Source organism: Entelurus aequoreus, linkage group LG20 (assembly GCF_033978785.1).
Source record: "Entelurus aequoreus isolate RoL-2023_Sb linkage group LG20, RoL_Eaeq_v1.1, whole genome shotgun sequence".
NCBI classification, from domain to species: Eukaryota; Metazoa; Chordata; class Actinopteri; order Syngnathiformes; family Syngnathidae; genus Entelurus; species Entelurus aequoreus.
Window position 1 is genome coordinate 39,351,286 of NC_084750.1, and position 19,940 is coordinate 39,371,225.

General features: G+C 40.0%; 1 protein-coding gene across 2 annotated transcripts in view; it reads right to left on the bottom strand.

Annotated features, from left to right (window-relative positions):
* Positions 1 to 5,580: 5,580 nt before the first annotated feature.
* Positions 5,581 to 19,940, bottom strand: part of LOC133636269 (extracellular matrix protein 1-like) — a 28,533-nt gene continuing 14,173 nt past the window's right edge. For both annotated transcript variants that reach the window (XM_062030111.1, XM_062030110.1), the window contains 7 exons: positions 19,708 to 19,740; positions 18,352 to 18,626; positions 14,177 to 14,382; positions 7,924 to 8,194; positions 7,612 to 7,808; positions 6,226 to 6,313; positions 5,581 to 6,134 (listed from right to left, as the gene is read on the bottom strand). In XM_062030111.1, the coding sequence (XP_061886095.1) occupies positions 5,955 to 6,134; positions 6,226 to 6,313; positions 7,612 to 7,808; positions 7,924 to 8,194; positions 14,177 to 14,382; positions 18,352 to 18,626; positions 19,708 to 19,740 (1,250 nt within the window). In that variant the 3' untranslated portion in view covers positions 5,581 to 5,954. The remainder of the gene's footprint in view (positions 6,135 to 6,225; positions 6,314 to 7,611; positions 7,809 to 7,923; positions 8,195 to 14,176; positions 14,383 to 18,351; positions 18,627 to 19,707; positions 19,741 to 19,940) is intronic.

A 19,940-nucleotide genomic window follows, 5' to 3' on the forward strand; every position in this document is an offset into this window, starting at 1 on the left:
GAGAGAGAGAGAGAGAGAGAGAGAGAGAGAGAGATCAGAAGGCATAAGAAAAAGAATCTGCATTTGATTGTTTACATTTGATTATTAGCAATCCGGGGAGGGTGTTAGTTTAGGGTTGTAGCTGCCTGGAGGTGAACTTTTATAGCGGTTTTGAAGGAGGATAGAGATGCCCTTTCTTTTATACCTGTTGGGAGCGCATTCCACATTGATGTGGCATAGAAAGAGAATGAGTTAAGACCTTTGTTAGTTCGGAATCTGGGTTTAACGTGGTTAGTGGAGCACCCCCTGGTGTTGTGGTTATGGCGGTCATTTACGTTAAGGAAGTAGTTTGACATGTACTTCGGTATCAGGGAGGTGTAGCGGATTTTATAGACTAGGCTCAGTGCAAGTTGTTTAACTCTGTCCTCCACCTTGAGCCAGCCCACTTTAGAGAAGTGGGTAGGAGTGAGGTGGGATCTGGGGTGGAGGTCTAGAAGTAACCTGACTAGCTTGTTCTGAGATGTTTGGAGTTTAGATTTGAGGGTTTTGGAGGTGCTAGGGTACCAGGAGGTGCATGCGTAATCGAAAAAGGGTTGAACGAGAGTTCCCGCCAGAATCCTCAAGGTGCTTTTGTTGACCAGAGAGGAAATTCTGTAGAGAAATCTCGTTCGTTGGTTAACCTTTTTGATTACCTTGGTTGCCATTTTATCACAGGAAAGGTTAGCCTCTAGAATGGAACCTAGGTAGGTGACCTCATCTTTCCTGGTGATGACACTGTCACCTACTTTTATGGTGAAGTGATTGACTCTCTTAAGTTTGATGTGGGACCCAAACAGGATGGATTCTGTTTTACCCAAGTGGATGGATAGCTTGTTGTCAGCGAGCCAGGTGCAAATTCTACAGAGCTCAGCACTGAGGATTTTCTCCACCTGTGACTTGTCCTTGCCGGATACCAGCAGGGCAGAGTCATCCGCAAACAAAAACAATTCACAGTCACATGCCGATGACATGTCGTTTATGTATATTAGGAACAGTAAAGGTCCCAATATACTGCCTTGGGGGACTCCACAGTTCACCGAGAGGGGGGGGGACACGGTGCCGTTCACCTCTACTACCAGCTCCCTCCCCTCCAAGTAAGACTGCATCCAGCTCCAAGAGGTTTTGTTAAATCCGATTGCTCTGAGCTTATCCAACAGTATAGCGTGGTTAACGGTGTCAAAGGCCTTCTGAAGGTCCAGCATGACCATGCCGCAGTATTTGCCCGCGTCCACCTCATGTTTGATGTGGTCGGTCAGATAGAGAAGGCATGTGTCAGTGGAGTGGTTAGTTCTGAAGCCGGATTGGAATTTGTACATGAGTTTATTAGTGGCAAGGTAACTATCGACCTGTTCATAAACTATTTTCTCCATTACTTTCGAAATGGAGCTGAGAATAGAAACAGGTCGGTAGTTGCCAGGTTCCAATTTGCTTCCTTTTTTAAAGAGGGGAGTTACTCTTGCTATCTTAAAATCTTTTGGTACTTGGCCTTGTGTAATTGATAGGTTTATTATGTGCGTGATGATCGGGGCAATGATGGAGGCAGAAGTAAAACTTTGGCATACTGCACTGTTTGTGTGCTACGTCATCGGGAGGTACGTGCCAGGCGAGGAGCTCGCCGCAAAGAGAGAGAGAGACAGAGAGAGAGACAGAGAGAGACAGAGAGAGAGCGCGTTTACAGGTGCAGCCACGCTGCTTGCCACGGGGGGAATTCCGCCCTCAATGCAGACTCCCAGGTTTGATGGCAAGGCGAACTGGGAGGCATTTCATCCCGCTTGTGACATCAATTGTAGCGTCCAGAAGAAGTGCACACCAAGTCTGACGCTCTTTTTAAACTTTTATTGAGCAACCTATACTAACACAGCTCAACTTATCTCGTTCTTTCCAAAAGGAAAACCAATCCTCACTCCTCATTTCCGCAACAGCAACGCTTCTTCCTTCTTCGCCAATCACCTTACAGGCGTGCTACGTTCACAACAAAGAGGATGCAGGATGAAGTGACAGAAATTGAAATTCTTGTATTGTAATATACATCAGGAAGTGTTGTGTAAGAAAGTGTTAAAAATAAAACCATCAAAAGCCATCTGCTTTTGTATAAAGATAAGTTAGGTTAAATGAAAATATTATTATTATCTATCTTACGGTATATCAAAAATAATTTGAGCAAAATTTAATTGAAATATTGTCGGTGTGGCCCTCCAGCAGTGCTCGGGTTGCTCATGCAGCCCCCGGTAAAAATTAATTGCCCACCCCTGGTGTAACAGATCAATTGTAACATTTTTATTTAAAATCAATTAGATGGTTTACCCTGGCTTATTTTGCACTGTTTTAAAAACCTAATTTGTAACGTTTTGTTTGTTTTGGTCTTAAGAGTTTGTATTCTTAGTCAAGTCATGCTGGCTCAAGGTGGAGGACAGAGTTAAACAACTTGCACTGAGCCTAGTCTATAAAATCCGCTACACCTCCCTGATACCGAAGTACATGTCAAACTACTTCCTTAACGTAAATGACCGCCATAACCACAACACCAGGGGGAGCTCCACTAACCACGTTAAACCCAGATTCCGAACTAACAAAGGTCTTAACTCATTCTCTTTCTATGCCACATCAATGTGGAATGCGCTCCCAACAGGTATAAAAGAAAGGGCATCTCTATCCTCCTTCAAAACCGCAATAAAAGTTCACCTCCAGGCAGCTACAACCCTAAACTAACACCCTCCCCGGATTGCTAATAATCAAATGTAAACAATCAAATGCAGATACTTTTTCTTATGCCTTCTGATCTCTCTCTCTCTCTCTCTCTCTCTCTCTCTCTCTCTCTCTCTCTCTCTCTCTCTCTCTCTCTCTCTCTCTCTCTCTCTATATGTCCACTACTTGATGTCCATATCCTACCCCCCCCCCCCTCCACACCCCTGATTGTAAATAATGTAAATAATTTATTGTGATTATCTTGTGTGATGACTGTATTATGATGATAGTATATATGATAGTATATATCTGTATCATGAATCAATTTAAGTGGACCCCGACTTAAACAAGTTGAAAAACTTATTCGGGTGTTACCATTTAGTGGTCAATTGTACGGAATATTTACTTCGCTGTGCAACTTACTAATAAAAGTCTCAATCAATTAATCAATCAAGTTTATAATAGTCATGTTATGTCATTATGTGACACTCATGGTTTATATCAACGACATAGAAACAATGTATTAAACATTATACACATAATATACATAAAAATAATGATAGCACAAAGCTGTTACAACTCAATTTGCAAATAAAATATTCAGCATTTTGCTCAGACTGTGAATTGTATTTTTTTGCAGTCTCAAACTGGGCAGTACTGTAGTATGCAATTAAGCAACTAAAGCAATTCAGAATCAGAATCAGAAATATTTTATTAATCCCCGAGGGGAAATTAAGATTTTCAACACAATCCCATTCAAGATCAGGGAGACAGAACAGGACCGCTGACGGGTCTGCCAACTTCCGGCTCCCCTTACCAAAAACGGTGAGAAACAGGTAATCGTTCAGGGGCAAGAGGGTAAGAAAAAAAAATTCAGTCCAAGCCTGGGCCCCTGGAGAGGGGGTCCAGACTGAAGCAAAGCTGAAAAAACCTCATAGCCATAGCACACATAAGCATGTGTGTAAGAGGGAAACATCAAAGAACACAAAGGACATTAAAGACAATAAAAGAGCAGAGCTTATGCAACCAGCCATTTCTACATACAGCTACAAAAGTAAAAACAACAACAACAAAAAAAACATATACACTGTGGTGGCCTCTGCTGTGTTCGGCGCCATCGCCTGCTGGGGTGGGCGGAGCTTGGCCAGAGACAGGAGCAGACCCAACAAAGCAACCAAAAGAGCCGACTCCACCCTCGACCGCCCGCTAACTCTCGGCCAGTGTCCAATCCGCATGGATGAGCGAGGATGCGTTTAAGGAGACGAGGTGTCCGATACCTGCTCATTCAGCCAAGACAGTGTGAACATGTCCGTCCCGGCGCTCAGCGCCAGCTACGCAGCGGCAGCTACGCAGCCCTGTCTCTTCATCCGCAGCTCCTCCAGTCTCTCCAAATGGACTCCGGTGTGGCAGAGACCCAGCAGCTGGTCTCCATGGCCAAAAGGCAGATCCAGAAGTTCACAAAAAAGCACAGCAGAAGTCACGAAAGTGCCACCTCTTGTCACACAGTCTCAAAGGGTCCCGAACCAAAAGGCAAAAAAAAAAACCCCACATGAAAACAAGAGGGAAACACCAGGAACACAAAAGGATGACACAAGAGCACAGAGCTCCTGCCAACAGTTAGCACACACTTAGTTTTTTAAAGTTCCATCAAGTTGTAAATTATTATACATTTCAATTTACAACTGGGTTTGAGTGAATTGTTTTATTAGAGTAATCAAATCAAATAACTATACACTATAGAGCACAATTATCAAACTCAAGGACCGGGGGCCAGATTTGGCCTGCCACATAATTTAGTGTGGCTCGTGGGACTATTGAAATATTATGTGTCAATATTAAGTACTTTATCGTTTCTGACTAAATGTATTCTTTCTTTCCATTTTAACAGAAAAATGTATTACATGCAACTGCATATATTTAAGACTTTGATATTATTTAATAACACAACAAATATACAATCGTACAAACATTTTGTTAGTTAAAATAAAATAAATAAACATCTGCTTGACTTATGATTTTAAAGCAAGTAATCTAACAATTTGTACACTGTAAAATTACAATAGATTTTATGGGGGAAAAAAACAACCTCTCAGCTCGGTTGCCAGAATAAAATAATTAAAAAAAATAACTTCAGTACCGTTTTTCATTTACAATCATTTGCTGTAAAAACCACCATACACTACAGTAAAACTGTGGTGACTGAGCTGCAAGTTTTTTACTGAAAAGTCTAGATTTTTTTTACAGTGCATGTAAAGAAAATTAACAATCAAACACGTAGTATGATAATATCATGGGGTGAATCCCTATGCATTTTTATTTTTATATTAGAGAGTAATGAAAATATAGTAAATATACTGATGTATTTCTCTTTTGGTATTGTATTTTTATTCAGAATAAATTATATATATTACACATATTTCAATATGTGTAATATTTATCCCTCCCTTGGAGATAGGGTGAGAAGCTCTGTCATCCGGGAGGAGCTCAAAGTAAAGCCGCTGCTCCTCCACATCGAGAGGTGCCAGATGAGGTGGTTCGGGCATCTGGTCAGGATGCCACCCGAACGCCTCCCAAGGAAGGTGTTTAGGGCAAGTCCCACCGGTAAGAGGCCACGGGGAAGACCCAGGACACGTTGGGAAGACTATGTCTCCCGGCTGGCCTGGGAATGCCTCGGGATCCCCCGGGAGGAGCTGGACGAAGTGGCTGGGGAGAGGGAAGTCTGGGCTTCCTTGCTTGGGCTGCTGCCCCCGCGACCCGACCTCGGATAAGCGGAGGAAATTGGATGGATGGATATTTCAATATTTTCATTCAGTTAAAAGCATTATGAAAAAATCTGAGTTCCGGTTTTGCATTTAAAATATATATTTTTAATTGTTTTTGACAAACAAAAATCACAGAAGGCAACAAAGGAAAAATAACATTTTAAAAACTTTATTACACACAATATTTTATGTGATTTTGGAAGATTGAATGAATCAACCAAATGCATTTGAATCTAAATATAAAAATAGCAGTCTTTAAAAAATAGTAGAGTGACACAGATATCAGTGTGGTTAATAAAAGTAAACATGGAATCATTAAAAACATGTTTAGTACGGAACACGTGTGTATGACTTCATGTAGAGATATTAATATTACTGGCAGTAGAGGAGGCACAAATTTGTTCCACGTGTTAAAAAGTGGGATTTGTGCAAGATGAATACTTTCCATTCAGTGATTGCAAGTGTTAGCTGCTGGTAGCTAGTAAACATTTAAATAGGACACCTTTTCTTCTTCTTCTGGTTGGAGACCTTGGTTGCCTTGGTGATGGCATCCATGACAAAGTTGGTGACGCACTTTGGCAGCTCTGGGGAAGCCATGCTGCAACAGCTGCGAGCGACTGGAGAGGACTTCTTCTTTGATGAACACACCCTGATAGACATTTCCTCAACCTATACAATAAAAAAATGGATTACAAGTCTAAAAATGTGGAGGTTTAACACACAAATCATTTACATTTTAAACGAAAGAACTTCACCTCACCTTTTGAAAGAAACAAGTGCTGTGGTTTTGTGGCGATAGGGCGCAGCATTCGTCCAGAATGTCCTTGACGTGAAAGTCATTAGGTAACCTAACAGATGGTCAGATCGTCAACATTCTTGAACTTGCTCAAAACAAACATTTATTCATTTATCGTACAGACCTCTAAGGCTGATGCATTTCCATTGGAAGTCACAGAACTACGTATATTAATCTGTTCCATTGTCTAGCTGTGCCCATCATAAAAACTAAAGAACATTTTAACATTAACTGTCATAATCTCTCATCCATCCATCCATCCATCCTTTTTCTACCGCTTGTCCCATTGTCTCCTGACAATTATTATTAGTTACTTGTATTTTTTATTTATTTACTGTCTAGCGCTCTTAATCTTGTCTCTATTTCCTGTTCCGTTTGTCACGGCTCCTCCTGTCTAAACACTAGCTCTTTCACCTGTCCCTGACTGGTGAATGGTTTTCCCTATGTTTCCTGTGCACTATTTTGGTTGTGTCATTAAGTACATTTTTAGCTGCACTTTGCCTGTCGTCTCTGCATCCTGGGGCCATGGCCAACACAACCGTTGAAACAAAACATGACACTTAACTGGTATACAAGTGTAGAAAGAAGTTAACGGCTGTTAATATTAGCACGCAAAAACAAAACAAAAATCTCAGTTTGTAATTTTTATCATAAAGGCGTACTACAAACACTGCAAAACTTTACTCGATAACCCGATAACTTTTTGATTTGAGTTGCTAACTGACTGACAGATGCCGGCGAACACATAACTTCTATGTGAAGGAGACTATAAACTTTGCGATTCCAGGTGACAATGATTTACTAAAGTTTTGTGTGTACTAAAACATGCAAAACTGATCTACTAAACATGCAGAGTGGATTGTGTCTGTTAAAAGTGAAGAGCACTTTTTTGGAATTTTGCCTATCATTCACAATCCTTATGTAAGACAAAAGCACATGTTTTTCTTTTTTTATGCATTCTAACTAGTAAATAAATCAAAATGGAGCCTATAGGAGTTGCACTATTCTGCCTATAAAGGGCTCTAAAAATCTCTAAACACTTTAATCAACGTTCCATATACACGCTGTAAGAATATATGTAATGTAGTAACAGGCACATTCATAACATCACAGTGACTCGATTCCTTGGAAGGATATGTGGATTTAGTTTGTTAGGCACAATTTTTGGCAGCACATTCCCCAAGACAATAGGCCTACACAAAAACTGGAATGAATATGCGGTAAAGATTTTCGTCAGGAAAAAAAAAAAGAATCCTACGAAAAGTTGGGTGTACAAGAACCACTTGTACCACTACAGAATTCACTTCTATTTGTAAGCCGAGGACAAATGGACAGTTTTTGTCTACTTACACTTTCTTGATGATCTTGCGTGTCTTACAGACTTTAGGAGCCAGCTCCTCCGGGGACAAGGTCACGTTGTATTGTGGGTCAGGAGACATTGATTGGAAACATTGGAAGCGATCGTCCACACTACCGGCGGAACAACAGCGGTGCTCAATCTTGCCGTCCTTCTTGTTGGAGCAAAACCTGTTGAGCTCACCACGCCACTGGGAGACACAAGCAGGCAAAGTAGATAACACGTACAGTATGTTAAAAGTTCATGAATAAATCAGATCCAATCAGCATTCAACTATTTGTTTAAGCGTTAGCGTCTGCATCTACCTTTTGTTCAGCACACACAACAACATTCTGTTTCTTGCAGCACTGCTTGAATCCCTTCTCTACGCGGTTTATCATCTTAGCCTGCCGAGCTAGCATCTCATAGCCGGTGCCTGGCAGGCACTTGAGGCTGTACAAAGGCCGCAGCTTCTGATTACGACACAACCATTCCACGTTATCCTCGCTTGGTCGACCGGGGGGAAAGTTGATGTCACTTTTCTGGGACTCTTGTCTTTCTCTGCTTTCACTGACACTGTGCTCAGTCACTGATGTCCTGTTGAGCAGAAGTCAAGCAAAAACACAACTATATATTAAACAGCCTACATTTCAGCTAAACTTGTAATAATCAGCATTACCATGGTATAACAAGTGCAATCTCAACATTTTGTCCCAACCCTAGTAGTAAAGTAATGTTTTCATTATTTGTTAGTTTATCTGGTAAGTGCTAAGCATGTTACCCACTACAGCAGTTTCACTAAAAAGCTATGGAGTTAGAACATGGATGCCTAAACGTTTTGCCAAAGTGAAAATGTGCCAACAGGCCCAAAACAGTGATTTTAAGTGAGTTTAGCCTAGGAGGGCCTAGGGCAGGCCTGGGCAATTATTTTGACCCGGGGGCCAAATTTAGAGACAAAAGTGTGTCTCGGGGCCGGTATATCTGATTTTTAGGAACACTAATACAAAACCTCACAATAATGTCTGATTGAATGCTAAAAACGTTATGACAGACCGCCTTAAAAAACGGAAGGGAATTTTACGTTTTTTTTACTGAAAGACACCCAGAATGTACATGAAAATAAACAATGTGGGATTTACAATATTAACTATGAACGATAAAACACTGAATATTGACAACATATGAACGTTACACCCCCTCTTGATTGACATATTTTACAATCAAGCGAAACGCAACAAAAATGCAACAAACAGCAAAATATGAAAGCGAAGGGTACAAAAAAACCCCACCTACAATCTGATATATCACTAAGCTTTAGAACTTTGCTATAAAAATGTCCTTCCGCAACTGTCCCTGACACCCGCATTTCAGGCTGGCTGCTCTGGAAACACTCTGTGGAAACAAACCCCACCCACACTGCTTGGTGCCTCATCTGAGCTGTTGTGACGTAGATGACCAGAGTAACTAGTATATCATGCAAAAGCGCAGATTCCAACCATAGAAATACTTTGTATAGTTCAAGACTTACAGTAATTTGAAAACATCACCGCACATCATAATGGCAGCTACAGTTTCGATCTTAAAGATTTAAATTATTATTTGGGAATGTCTAGCGGGCCAGATTGAAAAGCTCAACGGGCCTTAATTTGCTCAGGTCTGGGCTAGGCAATAAAATTATATCAATATACTGTATATCGCGATAGACGCCAAATCAATATCAATTAAAATATGTTCGATAAAAAGTTTGATACTTTTTTTTTTCTTAGTCAGAAGAAACAGGAAGTTGCAAAGCAAGGTTGGTTTCATGAACAAAAGGCACTCGCTCTCCGGTAACCGAGCAATGCAGGAAGTGATCACTGATCATTGGCATACTTGCCAACCCTCCCGAATTTTCCGGGAGACTCCCGAATTTCAGTGCCTCTCCCGAAAATCTCCCGGGACAACCATTCTCCCGAATTTCTCCCGATTTCCAGCCGGACAACAATATTGGGGGCGTGCCTTAAAGGCGGACCTGAGTGAGGACAGTCTGTCGTCACGTCTGCTTTTCCTCCATATAAACAGCGTGCAGGCCCAGTCACGTTATAACATCTACGGCTTTTGGAGAGTGCACAACTGCACACACAACAAGAAGGAGACGAAGCAGAAGAACGAAGAAGAGACAGTCATGGCGACGACGAGTAAGAAGAAGAAGTACGCTTGCAAGTTCCAAAATGATTGGAAACAAGAATTTCAGTTCATCCAGGACAGCTGGACGGGGAAGGGGTATGCTGCCTGCAAATTTTGTAGATCAGACTTCTCCATTGAACACGGTGGCCGAATGGATATAGTCACTCATGAACGGTCAGAGAAGCACAAGGCGGCGGCAACGCAGCACCGGTCACAGCCCAGTGTTATGGGCCACCTTGCTAAATGGATACCCAAGGGTGTAACATATGCCGAGACAAAGATGGCTATGCTGATAGCTGCAAGCAACATCCCGTTCTCATTTGCGGATGTTTTCAACAAATCCGTGAAGGATATGTTCCCGGACTCAGAGATCGCTCGCCAGTACTCAAATGGCAGAACAAAGGCTACTCAAATAGGGAAACGTAAGTGTTTTTTTTTTTTTGAAGTAAGCATATATATACATATACACACACACACACGTATATAAATATAAGAAATACTTGAATTTCAGTGAATTCTAGCTATAAATATAGTCCTCCCCCCTTAACCCCGCCCCCGCCCGAACCAGCCCACCCTCCTCCCCTCCCCCCCCATCTCCCGAATTAGGAGGTCTCAAGGTTGGCAAGTATGATCATTGGGAGTGACACGCTAACAGCCAATCAGGCAACAGCATCAACTATCACGTTTGGTTGCGCCATCTTGTTGTCTCCCGGTTGATTCTTTGCATGGAGTGAGAAGAGAAAGTAAAAATTAGTGCTGCAGAGAGATAAAAACACGAAAAGTCCCCTTACTGTATGGCAGGTTTCTTTTACTTTTAAAAACGGACTGTAGACAGACAAATGTGGTCTGTAAATCATGCAAGGCGCTCATCCCCACCAAGACCGGCAATAACACCCCACCTTAGTCGCCACGATCACCGTTGACTTCGTGGCACTAAACCCGCAGAAAATAATTATTCTCAGATCTCTCTAGGTTTATAGTTTCACCCTTTGCACTATTGTGCATGTATTCCTTTTTTTCACCTTAATTATAAGAGGTTATTGTTAAGTGTTGAATGTGATTTTAGAATTTCTGCCTTGATAGCTGAGGGGATTATAATCAGAGGAAGGTTATATTTTAAATAAAGCATCCAGTTGACGGGAAAATACCCAGCATTTATCAAATGACTGTCGAGTTTCACCTCAGTCAAACGACCCACTCTATTATTCCCCACTGAAGTCTTTGGGCGCTGAGCTTTAGCCCTGTTTAATGCACTGTGACGCTATGACAATGAATGAAAACAAAAGTTGAACGCGCTGTAGCATATATTTAGTCAATGAAACAACAGTAAACACTACAGTACATATTGTTTTTTTACATTTTAGGGGAAGTTGAGCTTTACTGTTGCAGTAAATTCCATTTCTGGATCTGAGGTTATCACACATCTATGGTGGTATCACAAAAAAGTCACAGGAAAAGCAAAACTGGTTTGTTCACAGACTCAATGAATTTTCTAACACCCCGAGTGACATTACACGCGATGATGGTTTGAACATTTTTGTTGACTTTTGAGGCAAAGATTTTGTAAACTTCAGTTCAACTCCACAACGGTACGTGTATTTGTATTGAACCGTTTCGGTACGGGGGTTTCGGTTCGGTTCGGAGGTGTACCGAACGAGTTTCCACACGAACATATTAAGTAGCTGCCTAAGCTAAAGTCTTAACAAGCTGCTCCGCTTCTTCTGCCTCTGTCAGTACTCTACACAGCACCCAGCATTGTCCCACCCACACAACCATCTGCTTGGTTACACTTGAGCGGTAACAGCCAATCAGCAGTGCGTATTCAGAGCGGTAACAGCCAATCAGCAGTGCATATTTAAAGCGCACGTAGTCAGTGCTTCTGCGGTGGGGTTAGCAGATAGGTGTTTAGAAGGTAAGCATCAGGCAGCGGACTCTCCCCAAATTATAATAAACACCTCCCAGTCAACTACTAGTAACATCACTTTGAGCCCGTTGACGTTCTAGAAACAAACGACAGCTCAGCTCGCTCGCAGTCCTGGCTTGAGGTGACGGCTAATTAGCTTTTAGCGTAACGTTAGCTCATTTTGCGGTGTGTGTGTGTGCGTGTGTGCTACGGACAGCAAAGCCCTGTTTGTCTGTTATTTCACTTTACATTTTTCTGTGTTGACTGAGCTGTGTTGAAGTAGCAAAAAAGGAAATTATGTTAAATGAAGAGTTTCTGTCTCTGATAGTTGATATAATAATGTAACTGCATCATTAAGCCTACATGAACTCCATAGTGTTCAGGGATGAATAGTCTCTCCTATTGCTATAGTTACATTAATCATTAGTAATGGAGCAGCCTAGTTTTGAATGGCAGAGTCCCTGCTATCACATGTTGATAAAAATATAACATTTACATAATAAAAATAAATTACAAGCTTCCAAAATGCTGTAATAAATTAAGCATGATGAGTTGACTTGAAACTGTTTAATGTTGCACTTTTTATATGTAGAAGAAAAGTTTTGTCATTTTATTTAATCTGAGCAACAACTTGAGGCAGTTTAATGTTGATTAACGTGGGCAGAATTATTATAGTGTTCCCCATGTTAAAAGGATAAAGCCATTGTTTACAAATTTGGTAAATAAATAACCAAAAAATTTATATTTTGTTGTTTTCTTACTGTACCGAAAATTAACCGAACCGTGACCTCTAAACAGAGGTACGTACCTAACCGAAATTTTTGTGCACCGTTACACCCCTAAGTGAAGCAAAGTGAGTTATATTTATATAGCGCTTTTCTCTAGAGACTCAAAGCGCTTTACATAGTAAAACACATTAAATGGGTTTCCCCTTAATGTAAATGAATGTGGCGCGTCGCTACCACATTTTTATTACCGACCACACCTTGAAAATAAGGATTTTTTTAAAAACTTGAAAACAAAGCAAAGTAATACTAGATAATGTAGCCCCCAAAAGAAATCACACAAAGTCCGACGCTATTTTTAACTTTTATTAGCAATCGAATGATAAACGGCACATTTTCAACAGGTTTTACCTCAAATGCAAACACTTTCGTCCTTGCACTTCCTTCCTCATTCTCCGCCAATCACCTTTCAGGCACGGACAGTGTGTTTGCAAACATGGGAAAAACTGACATCGAATCCAAGCCCCACGAACATAAAACATTAACACCCACTGGTCAAAACAGTATGAATTGATAAATATAGCCTATTATTTGCGCACTATTGACAAGTAATGTACAGAAAACTCGACCACCGAAAAAAGACTTATTACCAAAAACTGCGCCACCGAAGCCGGAGTAAACAGAACGTACGCCATTGTCTGGAGCGTTGTCAGCATGTCTGCAATGTGGACGGAATTTCAATACATCCTAATATACCCGTAGACAGCAATCTACAAAATGTGCAAATATTAAGAGGACAGTGGCGGCTTTTAAAGAGAGAAAGTCCAACTGGAGCAACAGCGTGAAGCAAGTGTGATGTCACGCTCGCTTCAGCTCGCCTTTCGTCAGGGACTTTGTGGGACAGAAGTAGAGTCTATAAACACGAGTACATTTTAAAATAATGCCAGAAAAAAATGCTAGATTTGTTGCTAGTTGTTTTTAATAAAAAAACTCTAGCTACTTGAAACAAATCTTAACAAAGTACCTTGTACAATAAGCGGCAACAATTGAAGATATGGCAAAAGGATAAAAACATATGTAAACACTAATTAATAATAACATATGTTTTTAAATGTATGTATACCTTTTTTGAGCCTTTTTAAAGAAATAATAATAGCAAATTTAGCTGTTTGACTTCTGATACCCTCTCTATACTGCCAAAACAACAAATGCACCAAAAACATTGAGATACTTTGAATAGTTTGAAATATGTTTTTTTGTAATACTACATTAAAACCTGTTTAAATTAAAAACCCTCTAATTGGCTGACTCACATCAACATAAGTAGTTGTCAATATAAGCGGTTGACGGCATAAGCAAAATTAGCCATTGTTGTCCAAAAACAAGAAAGACAAAATAACCTTCGGTCCTATGCCAAGGTTTTAAAGATAAGTGGCACTTTCTTTCCTGCTGCCCCTCCTACTTTGCTTCCTTTTTCATTGCTTTTGACATAACCATAAATTGGCTTTTGCAAAAACACATAAGCGGTAATGATGAAGTTAACGATGCAACACATGTTGACATAAACCGACCGATTTTTCATGAGGATTACCGCTTGGTGTCTGAATTTTTATGTCAACAAAAGCGGTCGACCAGGACTTGACTGAAGCCTTGCTTGGCCACTAATTAATCGTGGCGGCCAGCCGTCTCAATGCAGGGCGGTCCTGAGCGAGGGCGATAGGACTTGAGTCCACATACATGTAACCGACTGAAGCAAGTTAACCGCGCTGACTTTTCCTTTCTTACCTGTGACAAGTGTTTCTGTCAAAGCTGAAGTCGACCGTAAAGGGAAGCGGGTCCACAGGCAACGCCTCTGTTTGCTCGTAGCTCGGATCCATAACGTCGCTTTGGAAGCAATTGAGCCTCTTGCTGCCCGTTTGTCTGCAGCAGTGATAATGTCGATCCTTCACGGATGAGTCCTCCGTGCAAAATTGTTCCAAGGAGAGCTCCCACTGGGGAACAGAGGTCATATATTAACAGAATTTAATGTCAGGATGTGTGCAGAGTAGGAGGAGGTCACATGCTGGGTGGATAGATGTGCAAACATTTTGGAAGAAAAAAAACACATCCAATTAAAAACAACTTCTTGTGAAAGGCAGATTGTTGTTTCACTGTGCTGGACATGCCCAGGCCTGTATGCTATGCTATGTCTGCCTGGATGCTGCATGACAGCTCCATTCATAACATGCAAGTACCATCAAGTTGAGAAGGATCTGTTTTGGGTCTAAAAACATGACAAAAGTAGCTTTAACAACAGGAATTAAGGTACGAGAGATCTAATATATTTAGTACTGTATGACCATGCACCAATTTTTAGTAGAGCACAGGACTTTCACTAATCCAGACCTGTGAACATATTTGCACCCATGGACGTAATTTGGGGGGGCAATGTCCCCTGCACTTTTTCAAAAGGCAGTTTTTGTCCAGTGCACCTTTTAATGTCCAAAAATAAGGTAACGTATTGAATGGAGACAAGTCAAACACTTGTGCCAAGTGGAAAACCGCCGCTCAGGCTAAAGCTTGTCCCTTCAGACCAGTGTTTCTTAACCATAGGACCTTACCATTGTTAAGCACATTGTTGGCCCGCCAAAAAATATCTGTTTCTCAGCTGTGGTCCGTCTGGGCCGCATGTTTTACAGACAGTCTTCAAGACGCTTTCTGACCGTCTCGTCAGGATTTTCTGTTTTGTGGGCCCTCTTTTTTACGTTCCTCCACTTCGACTGCGTCTTCTCCCCGTCAGCCATGTCGTAGTTTTTAGCACTTCTATATAGAGTCTACTGACATTTATGTGTTCGAACCATACGCTACTTTGTATTAGAAATGGAAACAGCAGAGGACGAGCGAGTCTGTCCCACAACAAGATGATAGAGAAAAAGAAGGAGCCTAATGACTACAGCATGGAACTACAAAGGCGGACTCGCACAAAGCTCTCTGGGTAAATCTCTACCATACATGGATGTATCTGCTGAGGTCACACGTCACAAATTGGACAAATTCAAGGAAGGCAATATTTTTTTTTTTTAAGTCTCTCTGCTAAACCTCCATTGGTGTTATTGATTTAAAGCAAGCAGCAGCTGATCAGCAACATAAGAGGGAGTCGTGATTATTCACAAAATATGTATATTTGTGCTAAAAAATATTTTAAAATGGTTCCTGTGTTGTTTAACTGGTGAGGGAAATCATAAACTTTTTCAAACACTGCTTTTGTAATATTACAGGTGTAGTTATGATATCAGACCTGGAAGAGAGCAAGTTACAAGAGTGGATGAGTCTTCAGGAGTTTTTTTTTTTAAATCTATGCGCCACCTCAACACCGTTGAGAAGCAAAAATAGCTTGCAAAATGTCAATGAACGACAGGGTGCTTTGTATGAAATTTAATAACAAACCTTATCGCCCTGTCAGACGCACAGATTACGGATAGGTTTATACTGGCAACTGATATCCAACGGTTAGCATGCGCAAATCATAAAGTCAAGAGTTCAATTATGTGAGTTTGAGTCCCGTTGACATCAGAAATAAATTAATATTACAGATTACTCAGTCATTTCCTTAATTGTTAATTTTGTTTAATTAAATGCTTTGCAGAAAACAAGTAATAATTATAGAAATTGTGTCATTCTAGTTTATCATAATTAACACCTCAGCATAATATATCTATGAATGTTTTCAGTCATCTAGGTCATTGTAATCTCAGGGCATTCAATCGATCGCAACTGGACAGGTTGGTTTGTTTTAGAAAACATTTTGCCACTCCTCCGAATAGGCTTCATCAGTTCATGCTCATAGACGTAAGATTACACCTGACCAATCTAAGTCTAGGACTAGATCGGACCAATCTAAGTCTATGAGCATGAACTGATGAAGCCTACTGAGCCAGTCGCTAGACTAGATCTGACCAATCCATGAGCATGAACTGATAGCATAGTATACTTTTAAAGATGTTTTTTGTTTAGGTTTGAGACAAATATTACAATTATTTCACAAAAAAGGAAAAAAACATACACCAAATCCTTCCTGTAATAAATCCATTTGTCCCCCCTCACACACTTCTGAAATGTTAAAGTTAAAGTACCAATGATTGTCACACACACACTAGGTGTGGTGAAATGTGTCCTCTGCATTTCACCCATCCCCTTTTTCACCCCCTGGGAGGTGAGGGGAGCAGTGAGCAGCAGCGGTGGCCGCGCTCGAGAATAATTTTTTGGTGATTTAACCCCCAATTCCAACTCTTGAAGCAGACTGCCAAGCAGGGAGGTAATGGGTCCCATTTTTTATAGTCTTTGGTATGACTCAGCCAGGGTTTGAACTCACAACCTACAAATCTCCAGGTGGACACTCTAACCACAAGGCCACTGAGCAGGTCAATGCAAAATGTCATCTCTGTTTGCACCATACATGTCTTTGTCTATCTGTTAATGGTTAATGGCCGTTAACCAAGTACCATTGTGGTTCTTTGAGGTGAACTCTTTCATTGAGGCCACAGCGACATAGAACAGTGAAAAAAATCGGCAGCCCGTAAAGTTGTTGTTTAGTCTCAACTAGCTTGCTGTTAAAGAAGGAACATGACGTCAATTTATAACAATGGCATGGAAACAGGTGTTCAGAACATTCAGACTATGCCATTCCCTATTTGCAAACTTTTTGATTTATGAACTTTTAGATTGAGCAAAATGTGCCTCTGTGTGCAAACCATGTCTCTGTGTACAAGCGCATCATTCATTCATTTTGTGTGCTGCCTGCAAATAAAAAGCAGGGCGTGGCATTTTAGTAAGGAGGCAGAGCCCTCCATGACACTTGTTGCACATTGCAGAATACACTACTAGTCACTCACTACTCAGTGCTTTAGACTGTGTGCCTTTTTCTGTGTTTTTTTGCTTTCTGACAAGTTTTGTCCATTTTGCCAACTCAATATGAGTCCCAAAAACTCGCCTAGCATGGAAAGGAGGGATTAGCTGTATACTTAAAAACAAATTAAAATACTATTTGTGAGTGGTACATTAATGGCGCTAACAAGTATGGAAGAATTGACGAAGCAGGCTTCGTACTACAGTAAGTTTTAATTGTGAAGAGACCGGACTTTTCTGGAAAAAATGCCAGAGCAGACTTACATGTATTTCACAGCGGAGGAAAAGACTACCTCTCCCTCAGCAGCACAAGAGCACAAACACAAACCCCCTGCCTACTTCTTCTCTCTCCCTGTCTCTTTAACTCCTTGCCGATGTTAATGTGGCTGGATTTTACTTTTTTAAATTATTATTATTGTAGCAATATGGTTGTTAAAGTTAAAAATGTTTGTGAGGGCACCAATATGACTTCTGTGTGTGTGCGGAGCAGTGCATAGAGCACGGTTCAGCTTGTTAAAAAGGAGAAAGTTAATCTATTACCCCCTTGTTAAGTTTGTCTGTACAGCACTTAATATTGTGTTCAAAGTGTACAAACCTTCACTAAAATATGGACGTTTATCAAGGCTTGAACCCATTATTCTTATTTACATTGTTTCTTATTGAGAAATCCGCCCCACTATACAAACTTTTCAATTTACAAACACTGTTTAGAACCAATTAAGTTCGTAAATCAAGGTACCGCTGTATATGAATAATAAAAATATAAGGTAAATATCCAAATATGAGACGATCATTCTCCCTAAAAAAAAAGTCTGGCTCTACCAATTTATACATGCAAACTAACAGGTGGTGCCAAACGACTTCCCATGTGAGACAGAGCTTTTCTCCTGTCACCCGCACCAGTGACCTCATGATAAGTGTGTCAAAGTGTGGTAATTTAAAAAGCCATGATGCAAATTTTAAGATAATAATTAGAAACATCTTGACTTTGTGTTAAGAATCATGTCTTGATAAGTGGGGGGCCATCTTATACTCAGGGTGGTCTTTTACCCAAGTCGACAGCTGGGAGAACTCACCGCCTGCGTGACGCAGCACAATGTCACATCACTTCCCCACGTCTGGTTGCCTTTGCAGCATGTGCTAAACCACGATTCTGCGTTGTTGACAGCATTTGCCCTCCGACGCTGCTGGCCCAATCCCGATCTGGGAAAGTATGAGTTGGGGTAGCGAGGACGGAGATCTCCATTGAGACACAGGGCTTCCAGATTGTTGGCGGTGGGTCGGCCAAGTGGGAACTGAACGTGATAGTCTAGCACAGGGGGTTGAGAACGGGGACCAAAATCTGGGCGACCTAGGATTGGAGGAAAGGAAAGAAGCCATCAAATTTCCTAGTAATTTAGTTTTCTATTGTAAACTAAAAAAAACACATTTAAAGTATGTGCATTACAAACATTTAGCACACAAAATGTACTGAAATAAAAATCAATAAATATGTAAAATAAAATTATTTGGAATTGGTCAGTAACTGAAATAAAATACAATTTAAAAAGATATATATATATATATATATATATATATATATATATATATATATATATATATATATATATATATATATATATATATATATATATATATATATATATATATATATATATATATAATGAATAAACTAAAAAAGTAAGTATTTAAGTAAATCAATATATTTAATAGAATAATATTATTTTTGATTAGATAGCAATCTGAAAATTTAAATAAACTAAATATAAATGATAGTTTAATTTGGTAGCCAGTTAAAATGTGAACCTAAGTATATAAAATACAAATAAAATTGTACCTTGGATTTGGTAGCAGTTTAAAAATATAAACAAACTAAGTAATAAAGTGAATGACAGGGGAAAAAAACAATAGAAAATAAATACAGAAGTTTACTGATACTTATTACTACTACTACTACTATACTTCCTACTTATTACTGAAACGTATAGTGGTGTAAAGTGGAAACTCTTAGTTGAATGCCCAGAAGTATAATTTTGGTATATGTGTGGCTTTTTAACAACAGATTAAAAAAAAACAAACAACCAAAGCAATACATTTTGTCTAGGCTGACCGTGTCATTATTATACTACCGGTAGTTAAAATATAATGATTAATGTGTTCTTTACACTTAACTTATTTTTTTAAATTGAATAACAGTTAGGAATGTTTAAGTCCTATTTGAAAAACTGCTTTACACTCAATAAAGGTGATGACATCCGTGTGACTCTGCAAGAGATTATTTATATTTCTTATGGGAAAAACTAAAAAAAACCCAAAACAAAACAAAAAACTTAAAAGCTGTACAAATTAGAAGATGATAGGAACAGACTGTGTTCCAACTTAGATGTTCCACAGCAAATAAAGTTCAAAAGGTAAAAGAAAAAGACACTGACGTCCTCTCGGCGACATGGATCCCGGTCTGGAAGCTGGAAAAAGAAAAGGTATTAATAGTGAAACTTTAAAAAAAAAAAAATATTTGGTGTGATATCCATTAGTGGTGTCCAAAATTTTTCTGGCAAGGGCATCTTACAGAAAAATTAAATAATGGGACTGGGGGCTCACTTTAATATATTTTCTACGTTAAAGATGCTAAAACCATTCCAGTGTAGGTCAATCCATGCCAAGC